Source organism: Neofelis nebulosa, chromosome 4, assembly GCF_028018385.1.
Source record: "Neofelis nebulosa isolate mNeoNeb1 chromosome 4, mNeoNeb1.pri, whole genome shotgun sequence".
Taxonomy (NCBI): Eukaryota; Metazoa; Chordata; class Mammalia; order Carnivora; family Felidae; genus Neofelis; species Neofelis nebulosa.
The window spans coordinates 159,379,149-159,392,655 of NC_080785.1; the positions used below are offsets into that span (position 1 = coordinate 159,379,149).

The following is a 13,507-nucleotide window of genomic DNA, read 5'->3' on the forward strand; positions in this document are numbered from 1 at the left end:
GCAGCTGCGAGGCCACATGGATCCACAAAATTCACTGCCAATACCTCTCATCACTCTCCCTCTTTTCAACTCCCCGCCATTACACTGGCTTCCTTCTGAGCCTTGATTTTCTGAAAAAAAGTGTTTCCACAGGGCCTTTGCACTGTCCTTCCTCCTGCCAGGAAGACCTTCTGTCTTGCACTCTCTCTTCCTTGAGGTCTCTGTTCAAATGTCACCTTCTTAGTCAATCTTGACTGAACACCCAACATAACAGCCCATCCACTCTTTCTTTTGACTTGCCTTCATTTTCCCCATAGCCTCAGTCCACATCTCAGGATTATTTAATTTTTATATACGTGTATATCCTATCACCAGCAATGATTAGTAGGTACCTTTGCTTTTCAGCACCGTCTACTTTATGACTTGGAAATGCTGAAAACATGGTTGATGGTCTATATATTCCTCAAATGCATGAGATAATTTCTTATTAAAACTGCACAATACCCAGCCTTTTGGGGAACATCTGATGTTGGGATGAAAATTCCTAATAAGAGAGGAAATGAGGATCCCTTCCAGAGCACCCATCCATTCACAAAATATTGAAATAACTTTCTTGACTGGAAAATGTAAATTGTAGCATTTCAACAATGTGAGCCATGTCTATTGATGTGAAAATTAGTCATGTTATTTTCCCCTTTATTGGTAGTCACCTCCACCACATGGACCCAGGAAACGATATAGGAATTTCAGAATTTCTTCTTATGGGATTTTCAGAAGAAACAGAACTGCAGCCCCTCGTATTTGAGCTTTTCCTCTCCATGTACCTGATCACTGTGTTTGGGAACCTGCTCATCCTCCTGGCCATTAGCTCTGACTTCCACCTCCACACCCCCATGTAATTCTTCCTGGCCAACCTGTCCTTTGTAGACATCTGCTTCACGTCCACCACCGTCCCGAAGATGCTCTGGAACATCCAGACCCAGACCAAAGTCATAACCTATGAGGACTGTATCACACAAATGAACTTTTTCATAATCTTTGCAGGGATGGATGACTTTCTCCTGAATGTGATGGCCTACGACAGGTTTGTGGCCATCTGCCACCCACTAAACTACATGGTCATTATGGACTCCTGGCTCTGTGGACTCCTGGTCCTGGTGTCCTAGATCCTGAGTGCTCTGCATTCCTTGTTAGAAAGCTTAATGGTGTTGCAGCTGTCCTTCTGTACAGTCTGGGAAATCCCCCACTTTTTCTGTGAGTTCAATCCGATGATCCAACTTGCCTGTCCTGACACCTTTCTCAATAACATGGTGGTGTATTTTGGAGCTATGCTGCTGGTTGGTGGTCCCTTTTTTGGGATCCTTTACTCTTACTATAAGATAATTTCCTTCATACGTGGGATTTCATCAGCTCAGGGCAAGTATAAGGCATTTTCCACCTGTGCATCTCACCTCTCGGTTGTCTCCCTATTTTATTGCACTGGCCTGGGAGTGTACCTCAGCTCTGCTGCTACCCAGAGCTCACGGTCAAGTGCCACAGCCTCGGTGATGTACACGGTGGTCACACCCATGCTGAACCCCTTCATCTATAGCCTGAGGAACAAAGACATTAGTTCCTCTGATGAGATTCTCTGGTATGGCATCTATAAAAGGGCCAATTGTCTTGTGCTGAAAAGTACCCATGATTGCAGGGTCCAAAGTCTGACCCAAATGTTGAGATTCTTTGATCAGATTGTGGGAGTGGAACATGGCTCTTCTATTTTTTTTTTCCTGGAATTTCTACTTTTTTTTAATTTCAACATCTGTGTACAATTTATGTAACTCCCTATGCTAGGCTTTTTGATATCTCTTATATCTAAAAGATTTTCCCTTTGTCATTTTCCTACTCTCCCAATGTGATTCCTCACCTTTGATGTGAAATATTTGGAATTCTCACTCATTTCAAAGGACTACATGGATCTGTTACGAATAATTTCTTCTCAAATAAACTATATCATAGTGGGTATTTTTTCTTTTGTTTGACCAAAAAAAAAAAAAAACCCAGGCATGAATTATACTACTCCTATGAAAGTCTACTCTTGGCCATGACTCTTATTGATATAAGAGTATAAGAGAGTCATTAGAAATCATTGTAACCTATCTGCTGTGTTGAAAGCAAGCTTGAAAAAACTTGGAGGGTAAAGAAAGGAAGAGAATGGAGGTTTTCATTAACATGGAATTCAAGGAATGTAGAAATTTAGGCAAAATAAATTATAATAGAACAGGTAGCCATAAGTTAATGATATATGGCTTTTCCTATCTTAATGCCCAGAGGCCTCAAAGACAGAACCATATTTACATTTATGCAAGGAGACATTCTCTGAACCAGGCAATAGGCTGAATATCCCCCAAACTGACCTTATTTTGTTTCTTCTACTTAAGTAGGGTTTCAACACACAACGCCTTTATCCAAGAAAGCTAAGTGAATGAGTTGAGAGGCTTAAATTCCTTTTATTAAAAAATTGGGGCACCTGGGTGGCTCAGTCAGTCAAGTGTCCAACTTCAACTTAGGTAATGATCTTGTAGTATGTGAGCTTGAGCCCTGCGTTGGGCTCTCTGTTGATAGTTCAGAGCCTGGAGCCTGCTTTGGATTCTGTTTCTCCCTCTCTCTATGCCCCTCCCCCCACTTGCATTCTCTCTCTCTCTCTCTCTCTCCCTCTCTCTCTTAAAAATCATTTAAAACATATATTGGATAAGTGTCTTTTTTATTTACTATTGCTGCTATATCCAGTTACCAGACTAAGGGTTTAAAAGAAAAAAATTTCTACTCTTCCAGGTCTGGAGGTTAATGCCAAAAATGAATCGCATTTGGGCTAAAATTAAGATGTCTCTGCAAGACAGAAGAGAGCTTGAATTCCTGCCCACTTATGTGATTCCAGGTCACCATTTTTTCTCCACAAAAATGCATGTCCTTCCAACTTCTACTGGTTACCTGAATAGAATCTTCAATGGAGAGGATTTTTTTAATAGTCATCCAAAATAAATTTGAATAACAAAATTATCATGAATGTTGCTGAATAGCAAACCATCCTGAAAACAAATGGCTTGGTAGAATATCTTTAGTATCAAGTAGAATTGTATGGTGATGAGTTGTTCTAATCTCTGTTGATGTCCTCAAGGATCTTGAATCAGGTTTTGTGTCACCTGGGAAGGCTCTGCTGATCTTGCCAGGGTTTGGGTCTTGGCTAGCTAGCTGTGGCTGATCAGAGTGGCCTTGGCTTGGACAACTGGGCTGTGCGCCACATGTCTTCACTTCTTCTGGCAGCCCATCTGGTTTTATTCTCTTTTCAGAGCAGTATTTCAAGAGAGAGCAGCAGAAATTCACAGGGCCTTTAAGGTCCACTGCCACTTCTATCATATTCTGTTGGCCACAGTAAATAAAAAGTTCTAATCCATCCAGAATCAAAGATGGAAGAATAGTCTCCACCTCCTGATGGAAGGTACTGCGCACATTGCCAAAGATATGACTACAGAGAAAGACCAGGACTTGGGGCCATCTCTGCAAACAGTCTACTGCTGCTGTTAATTTCAATTCAAAAGGTTTATTTCCAATCCACATTCAGCAGTGGAATGATCTAAGAGAAGACAGTGAGAATGAATTAGGCGTCTAATGAGCAGTTATGGAAATTCTACTCCAGAGGGTCAGGTTGTAAATATTTCCTCCATGCCTCTTGCCTATACATCACCTTTCCTAGTATAAGGAAAGATCAAATAAATAAAAGGTTTACTTTCCAGATGGCTCAGAGATACCAGGGACCTTGTATCTATTTCATTGATTAATGGAGCTAACAAGTGTTCTATCACTGATACTATCTTCACAGAATCCTTCTGTAGATACTGTTTTCCTATTGATAGACCTCACCGTTGAAATACTCATAATAGTTTCCACTCTGGTATCATTTTTATGGGTATAATTCCCCTAGGATGAGGTGACATTTGAAATGCAATGGAAGACAGAGACATAGGAATGTTCTTCATTTTTCCAGCCTTATTGAAATTTAATTGACATATAAATTGTGGAAATTTAAGCATACAACTTGGTGATTTCATGTACATATATGTTGTGAAATGATCACCATAATAGGTCAGTGAACACATCCATCACTTCACATAGTTACCAGTTCTTTTTGTTGTAAGAAATTTACTATATACTCTATTAGCAACATTCAAGTATACAACACAATAGAGTTAATCATAATAGCCATGTTGTACATTAAGTCCCCAGAACTTATTCATCTTATAACTGAAGGTTTATAGACTTTCACTAACATCTTCTCATTTCCCCAAACCCCAGCCACTATCAAACATCAACCTACTCTCTGTTTCTATGGTTCAGATTTTTATATTTCACATATAAGTGAGATCATACAGTATTTGTCTTTCTCTGTCTATGTCACTTAGCATAATGCCCTTGGGGTCCATTCACGGTTGAGCAAGGAAAAAATGTCTTCATTTATTATTGCTGAACCCCACTGATAGATACGCCATCGTTATTAATTCATCTGTTGATGGATGCTGGGCTGTTTCCAAATCGTGGCTATCCTGAATAATGCTGTAGTTAATGTAAAAGTACAGATACCTGAGATGGTCATAAGTTTGTGGGATTTAAACCATACACTTGTGAGTGGCTGATGGGTGAAAGAAGAAATGAAAACTGAAATTTAAAAATCATGAATCAAATGAAAATGGAATCAACGCATATCACAATTTATGGTATGTTACAAAAGCAGCTCCAATAGAGAAGTTTATAGCAATAAATGCCTACATTAAGACAAATAAAAAGACCTTAAGTAAATAACCTAAACTTTGATTCGAAGGCCTGGAAAAAGAAGCACCAACTAAGTCCAAATCAACAGAGGAAAAGAAATAAATATCAGAGAATACATAAATGATATATAGACCAGAAAACCAATAGAAAAGATTAACAAAGTGAAGAGCCAGTTTTTTAAAGTGAAGCAAAATTGACAAGCCCTTAGGTAGACAAAAAAAGGAGGAGAAGGCTTAAATAAATATACTCAGCAGTAAAATATTATACCTTACAACCAATATCATAGAAATGCAAAGAATAATAGGAGACTACTATGAATGATCTCATTCCAACAATTTGGACAACCTAGAAAAAAAATGGATAAATCCCTAAAAACATACAATTTACCAAGACAAAATCAGGAACATATAGGAAATATGAACAGACCAATAATGAGTAAGGGTATTAAATTAGTAATCAAAAATCTCCCAGCAACAAAAGCCTGTGAGCAGAGACCTTCATAGGTGAATTCTACCATTCATGTAAAGAAGAATTAATGACAAATTCTTCTCAAACCCTTCCAGAAACTAGAGAGGAAGACACGTTTCAACCTCATTTTCCAAGGCCAGATTTGCCTTAATACCAAAGTCAGAAAAGGCCAGTACAAAAAAATAAAACTATAGACCAGTGTCCCTGATGAACACAGACACAAAATCTTTGAAAAATACTAGCAAAATGAATCAAACAACACATTGAAGGGATTTTATGCCATGATCAAGTGGGATTTATCCCTGGGGTACAGGGATTGTTGAGCACAAACAAATCACTAAATATGATACACCCCATTCATAGGGTGAAATATAACAATCATATGATCATTTCAATACATGCAGAAAAGCATCTGACAAAATACAGCATCCTTTAATGATTTTTTAAAAAATCTTTGACAAACTGGGTATAAGAGGAACACACCTCAACAAAAAAAGCAAAAGACTGTATATGACAAACCCACAATAACATTGTACACAGTGGTGAAAGATTAGAAAATATCTCTTCTGAGATCAGCAGCAACACAAGGGGGTCCACTCTCACTGCTCCTATTCAACATAATCCTTCATGTCCTAGCTAGAACAATCAGGAAAGATTGAGAAAGTAAAAAGCACCCAGATGTCTTCTTTGGAAAAGTGTCTATTCATGTCTTCCACCCATTTCTTCACTGGATTACAAATCAGAAAGAAAGAAAGAAGTAAAATTGTCTTTATTCACAGATGATACGAACTGAATATAGAAAACCCTGTAAAGTCAGGGCACCTGGGTGGTTCAGTTGGTTAAGAGTCCGACTTTGGCTCAAGTCATGATCTCAGGGTTCATGAGTTTGAGTACTGCATCGGGCTCTATGCTGACAGCTCAGACCCTGGAGACTGCTTTGGACTCTGTGTCTTCCTTTTTCTCTGCCCCTCCCCCATTCATGATCTGTCTCTCTCTGTCTCTCAAAAATCAATAAACATTGAAAAAAAAGTAAAGAAAATCCTATAGACTCAATCCTTAAGAGCACACTCACAGTGATGAGCAATGAGTAATGTGTTGAATGGTTGAATCACTATATTGTACTGCACTATATTGTTCTGTGTGTTGATTTTCTGCCCCACACCAATAAACTTTATTGAATTGAAAACTACACTTATGGTAGACCTTTTGCAGAGGTGGACCCAATTCACCACTTATCTCTGTATCCGTGTACTTTGCAATGTGACTGGGAAGCTCCTCCCATTGAGAGGTGGGGTCGATTTCTCCACTTTCGAATCTGGACTGAATTTAGTATTTTATCTGCCTTGGCTAAGAGTGTATGGTGAAAATGACAGTGTGCCTGAAGGGTCCTTGGTGTGTTTCTGCTGCGCTCTTGGAACCCTGTCTCTGCCATGGAAACAAGTCCAAGCTAGCCTGCTGTAAGAAGAGAAATCACGTGGAGCAGAGCCCTGTTGCTCTAATGAAAGCCAGCCTAGACCAGCCTATCACCAGCAAGCCCCCATATGTGAGAACACAGCCAAGATTAACAGAGCTCCTCCAGCTGACCCACAGCTGACCACCACCTCATGAGGAGACCAACAGAGACCAAAAGACTTCCCCAATACAGACCCCCATGTGATGGATGGAGCTAGAATGTATTATGCTGACTGAAATAAGTCAGTAAGGACAAGAGTAAGATCATATGATTTCACTCCTGTGTGGAATTTAAGAAACAAAACACATGAACATAAGGGAGAGGGAAGAGAGGCAAACAAACCAGAAGAGGCTCTTAATGATAGAGAACAACCTCTGGGTTGACAGAGGGAGGTGGGTGAGAGATGGGCTAGATGGGTACTGGGTACGAAGGAGGGAACTTGTTGTGGTGAGCACTGGGTGTTGTATGTAAGTGATGAATCACTGAATTCTACTTCAGAACCAATAGTGCACTACATATTAACTAACTAAAACATATATTTAAAAAGCTAAAAAAGATAAAAAATTAAAGATAAAAAGCTTCTGCACTGCAAAGGAAACAGTCAACAAAACTAAAAGGCAACCAACGGAATGGGAAAAGATATTTGCAAATGACATATCGGACAAAGGGCTAGTATCCAAAAGAGCTCACCAAACTCGACACCCAAAAAACAAATAACCCAGTGGATAAATGGTCACAAAACATGAATAGACACTTCTCTAAAGAAGACATCCGGATGGCCAACAGGCACATGAAAAGATGCTCAACGTCACTCCTCCTCAGGGAAATACAAATTAAAACCACACTGAGATACCATCTCATGCCAGTCAGAGTGCCTAAAATGAACAAACCAGGAGACTATAGATGCTGGCGAGGATGTGGAGAAAAGGGAACCCTCTTGCACTGCCGGTGGGAATGCAAATTGGTGCAGCCGCTCTGGAAAACAGTGTGGAGGTTCCTCAAAAATTAAAAATAGATCTACCCTATGGCCCAGCAATAGCACCGCTAGGAATTTACCCAAGGGATACAGGAGTACTGATGCAGAGGGGCACTTGTACCCCAATGTTTATAGCAGCATTTTCAACAATAGCCAAATGATGGAAAGAGCCTAAATGTCCATCAACTGATGAATGGATAAAGAAATTGTGGTTTATATACACAATGGAATCCTACTTGGCAGTGAGAAAGAATGAAATATGGCCTTTTGCAGCAACGTGGATGGAACTGGAGAGTGTGATGGTAAGTGAAATAAGTCATACAGAGAAAGACAGATACCTTATGTTTTCACTCTTATGTGGATCCTGAGAAACTTAACAGAAGACCGTGGGGGAGGGGAAGGAAAAACAAACAAAAGGTTAGAAAGGGAGGGAGCCAAAACATGAGAGACTCTTGAAAACTGAGAACAAACTGAGGGTTGATGGGGGGTGGGAGGGAGGGGAGTGTGGGTGATGGGCATTGAGGAGGGCACCTGTTGGGATGAGCCCTGGGTGTTGTATGGAAACCAATTTGACAATAAATTTCATATTTAAAAAAATGTTTAAAGCATTATCTTAAAACATTTACTTTTGGCATGGCTTGTCATGCAGTAAGCATATAGCTTACTGACACAATAATCAATGTAAATAGTACTGAGAATATTAAGAATAACCTACTGCTGCTTCTTTTTTGACATTTGTTCTGATATTTGAAGGGAGCATTCATGATGACCTGGTTAGTCACATTAATTTTAGGTAACTGTATTAAAAAGGTACTATCACTGAGTTTCTCTTCCAGGTAGAGATTGGAAAGACCTGTATGTTTTTGCACGGATAACTTGTAGGACTCTCAGGCACAAGTCTCCATTCCCAGAACATCACTGGGCAGGAATTCAAGCTCTTGTCTGAGTCATCCTTCGATCATGAGGAGTGAAGAGATTTTAGAGCATAAAAAAGTGAAAGAACGTAATGAGAGAGTGCATACACATATTGTTCACTCACTCTATCATTTTTAGGACATCATTTTTAAAGGGGGAGATACTAAGTTTAGGGCAATGGAAATCATAGTATTTGTAGGCAGCACTAGAAATTTTCAAATAGAAACAGCAGTATCATCCAATGAAATAGTATAAAATCTGCCACTAGATTCTTCACTCCAATTAATAAATCCCTTTAAACATGGGCACCGAATATCCCACACCTCAATAAGTAGTTATACATCATCAAAAACAGATTTTGTGCAATAAAATATGGCGTGATTGAAAGTTTTATGTCATCAGTTTTTTCAGGTCTTCTCGGATAGTAACCCCATATCAGTCACTGGGTTTATGCAAATTTGTCTTTCTGTAGTTTACACATGGAGCAGAGCATGTTTTTCATAAGGAATTTTTGCCTTACTATTCTGTGCCAGGGATACTGTGGATGCTGAGCTGATAAGAGAACAGGATCCTAACGAGGATCCTAAAACCCCACGACTAGTGACAAAACAAACTAGTATGTTAATGTCTACATTATCAGGAAGAGCATTTAAGGTAGAATCTATAAAGGAATGGCAGACACAGAGTGAAAAAAAAAACGCTGTGATCTCACAATTTCCTCTACAATAAAATTATATACATGGCCTCAGTTGCCAAATGTAGTTTATTCCATAAAACTAGGACCGTTCATCACTATATGAGGCAAATGGGAATTTCCCAATTGTTCTGATTCAAGGTTGGGACTAACTTTGGAAACTAGGGAGAAAAAAAGGAAAAACTATTGGGTATCAGGAGCAGAGAGTTAACCACAGGGACTTATTTAAATTCAATAAAGCAGTTGAACTTTAGAAAAACTGAAACTCTAGGCTATAAATAGAGGCATTAAGTTCTTCTTTCATGATCTGGTTAAAAAATCGCAAATTCAGGCTATTAAGCAGTAAGCCTGCAATGACTGGTACTTCTTAAGAAATGGCCTTTTTATGGCTTCCCTCTGAAAAATACATTTAGAGCCTCCTTTATGTCTCTGTTCCTCAGGCTGTAGATGAAGGGGTTCAGCATGGGCGTGACCACCGTGTACATCACCGAGGCTGTGGCGCTTGACCGTGAGCTCTGGGTAGCAGCAGAGCTGAGGTACACTCCTAGGACTGTACAGTAAAATAAGGAGACAACGGACAGGTGAGATGCACAGGTGGAAAATGCCTTATACTTGCCCTGAGCTGATGAGACCCCACGTATGGAGGAAACTATCTTAGAATAAGAGTAAAGGACCCCAGCCAGGGGAGAACCACCCAACAGCACAGTTGTAAAACAGTTACCATGTCATTAAGAAAGGTGTCAGAACAGGCAAGTTGGATCATCTGACTGAGTTCACAGAAAAAGTGGGGGATTTCCATGCCTGTACAGAAGGACAGCTGCAACACCATTAAGGTTTGTAACAAGGAATTCAGGACACTCACGATCCAGGACACCAGAACCAGCAGCCCACAGAACTTGGGGTTCATGATAACTGTGTAGCACAGTGGGTGACAGATGGCTACAAAGCAGTCATATGCCATCACAGTCAGGAGGAAATTGTCCAAAACTACAAAGAGTACGAAAAAGTATATCTGCGTGATACAGCTTTCATAAGTTATGACCTTTCTCTGTGTTTGTATATTCACCAGCATCTTGGGGACTGTGGTGGAAGTGACACAGATGTCTACAAAGGACAGGTTGGTGAGGAAGAAGTACATGGGCGTGTGGAGGTGGGAGTCAGAGTTTACAGCCAGGATGATGAGCAGATTCCCAAGTATGGTGACCAGGTACATGGACAGGAACAGCCCAAAGAGGAAGGGTTGCAATTCTGGTTCCTCTGAAAGTCCCAGAAGAAGAAATTCTGAACTTCGTGTATCGTTGCCTAGTTCCGTATAGTTGATGTGACTATCAAAATAAGAACATGACACAATCATGCATTACTAACCTGGCTGGTACATTATTGTTTATATTCTGCACTCAAGAAATTAATTTTTTATATTTGTGTATGGAACATGATAAAAACACTAAAATGTGGGAATAGAAGGAACTTATCTCAACATAAAGCCATTAGTGAAAAACCCACACCAAGCATGATACTCAAGGGTGATACAGTATGCATTTTTCTGTATGATCAGGAATAAGGAAAGGGTGCCCACTTTCACATCTTCTACTCAACATAACATTGCAAGTTCTGGCCAGAGCAGTTAAAGAAAGAAAAAGAAAGAAAAAGTATCCAAACTGGAAAGAAAGAAAGAAATTTATGTATGTAAATGATGTGATCTTATATGTAGAAAATCCTAAAGATGCCACAAAAGGACTAATACCACTAATAAATCAATTCAGCCAAGTAACTGGATACAAAGCCAACCCTCAAGAACTCAACTGCATTTTTATATACGAAGGGTAAACAATCTGAAAACAAAATAAAATAATTCTATTTATGTGACAGCCAAAGGATTAAGATGATCACCTCACACCAGGCAGAATGACTAATATAAAAAGAAAAGAAATAACAAGGGTTGGTGAGATGTGGAGAAGAGGGAATACTCAAACACTGTTGGTGGGAATTAAAACTGGTGCAGCCACTATGGAAAACCGTATGGAGGCTCCTCAAAAAATTAAAAATAGAAATTCCACATGATCAAGTAATTCTGTTACTGGTTACTTATCTGAAGAAAACAAAAACACTAATTCAAAAATATATACATACCCCATGTTTATTGCATCATTGTTTACAATATGCAAGCAGACTGATATACTATATATATATAGATATGTCTTTATCTGACTTATTTCACTTAGTATAGAACCCTGTAGATCCATCCATGTTATTGCAAAGGGCAAGATCTCATTTTTATGACAAATTTTCAATTTTATATATATTCCATATTTATATATTCCACTGTATATGTATATATATTTGAATATTAGTCATAAATATATATATAATATATATAACAATCTACTTTATCCATTATGTGTATATATACATATATATGTATGTAGATGATGTGATCTTATATGTAGAAAATCCTAAAGATGCCACAAAGGACTAATACCACTAATAAATCAATTCAGCCAAGTAACTGGATACAAAGCCAACCCTCAAGAACTCAACTGCATTTTTATATACGAAGAGTAAACAATCTGAAAACAAAATAAAATAATTCCATTTATGTGACAACAACACCCAGTGCTCATCCCAACAGGTGCCCTCCTCAATGCCCATCACCCACCCTCCTCTCCCTCCCACCGCCCATCAACCCTCAGTTTATTTTCAGTTTTTAAGAGTCTCTGATGGTTTGTCTCCCTCCCTCTCTGTAACTTTTTTTCCCTTCCCCTCCCCCATAGTCTTCTGTTAAGTTTCTCAGGAACCACATAAGAGTGAAAATATATGGTATTTGTCTTTCTCTGTATGACTTATTTCACTTAGCATAACACTCTCTGGTTCCATCCATGTTGCTACAAAAGGCCAGATTTCATTCTTTCTCATTGCCAAGTAGGATTCCATTGTGTATATAAACCACAATTTCTTTATCCATTTGTCAGTTGATGGACATTTAAGCCCTTTCCATAATTTGGCCATTGTTGAAAGTACTGCTCTAAACATTGGGGTACAAGTGCCCCTATGCATCAGCACTCCTGGATCCCTGGGGTAAATTCCTAGCAGTGCTATTGCTGGGTCATAGGGTAGATATATTTTTAATTTTTTGAGGAACCTCCACACTGTTTTCCAAAGTGGTGGCACCAGTTTGCATCCCCACCAACAGTGCAAGGGGGTTCCCATTTCTCCACATCCTCTCCAGCATCTATAGTCTCCTGGTTTGTTCATTTTAGCCACTCTGACTGGCATGAGGTGATATCTCAGTGTGGTTTTGATTTGTATTTCCCTGAGGAGGAGTGACGTTGAGCATCTTTTCATGTGCCTGTTGGCCATCTGGATGTTTTCTTTAGAAAAGTGTCTATTCATGTCTTCTGCCCATTTATCCACTGGGTTATTTGTTTTTCAGGTGTGGAGTTTGGTGAGCTCTTTATAGATTTTGGATACTAGCCCTTGTCTGAGATATCGTTTTCAAACATCTTTTCCCATTCCATCGGTTGCCTTTTGGTTTTGTTGATTGTTTCCTTTGCAGTCTTCTGTACTTCTTTAAAACTGTTTAGACCTCTCATTAAATTCTATTGCATGGATTAAAAAAAATTAATGTTTATTCATTTTTTGAGAGAGAGAAAGAGAGGGAGAGAGAGAGAGAGGAAGGCCAGAGACAGAGGGAGACATAGAATCAGAAGCAGGCTCCAGGCTCTGAGCCGTGTGCACAGAGCCTGATGCTTGGCATGAACCCAGGAATTGGGAGATCATGACCTGAACCAAAGATGGACACTCAACCTACTGAGACCCCCAGGGGCTCCCATTTCATGTATTTTTAGAAACATATAAATAATATAGCAAATTGAATACTTCAAATGTGATAGGAGACAGGGAGTAAATGTGAAATGCTTCTTCTGTGGGTTGAAAACAGGTACCTGTTAGAGTATCTGCTTTTGGAGGAAAATCATTGAACATGCCAGAATTTATAGATGAGTTTCCAGGGTTTTATGCCAATTCACCTTGGCAAGTGATCATATCTCTAAGAGCAGAGCCACCGGGAACCCTGTGTGATTAGCTTACAATAATCCACATTCAGTATGCAATCTGTAGTTTCCCCTCCCACAGTCCTAACCATAAATTAAGTGTGAAGGTAACAGAAATTGCAGCTCCTGCTGTTTCAGGCCTTGATGGTGTCAACCTTGGTGATTTT

At 39.3% G+C, this 13,507-nt stretch overlaps 1 protein-coding gene and 1 pseudogene across 1 annotated transcript; one reads left to right on the plus strand and one right to left on the minus strand.

Moving 5' to 3' along the window:
• Positions 1 to 698: 698 nt before the first annotated feature.
• Positions 699 to 8,653, plus strand: LOC131508628 (olfactory receptor-like protein OLF4; annotated as a pseudogene).
• Positions 8,654 to 9,674: 1,021 nt separating this feature from the next.
• LOC131508496 (olfactory receptor-like protein OLF4) lies at positions 9,675 to 10,645 on the minus strand. Its single transcript, XM_058723527.1, is given in 2 exon segments — positions 9,675 to 10,000; positions 10,003 to 10,645. Coding segments are annotated over 2 exon segments (969 nt in total).
• Positions 10,646 to 13,507: the final 2,862 nt, after the last annotated feature.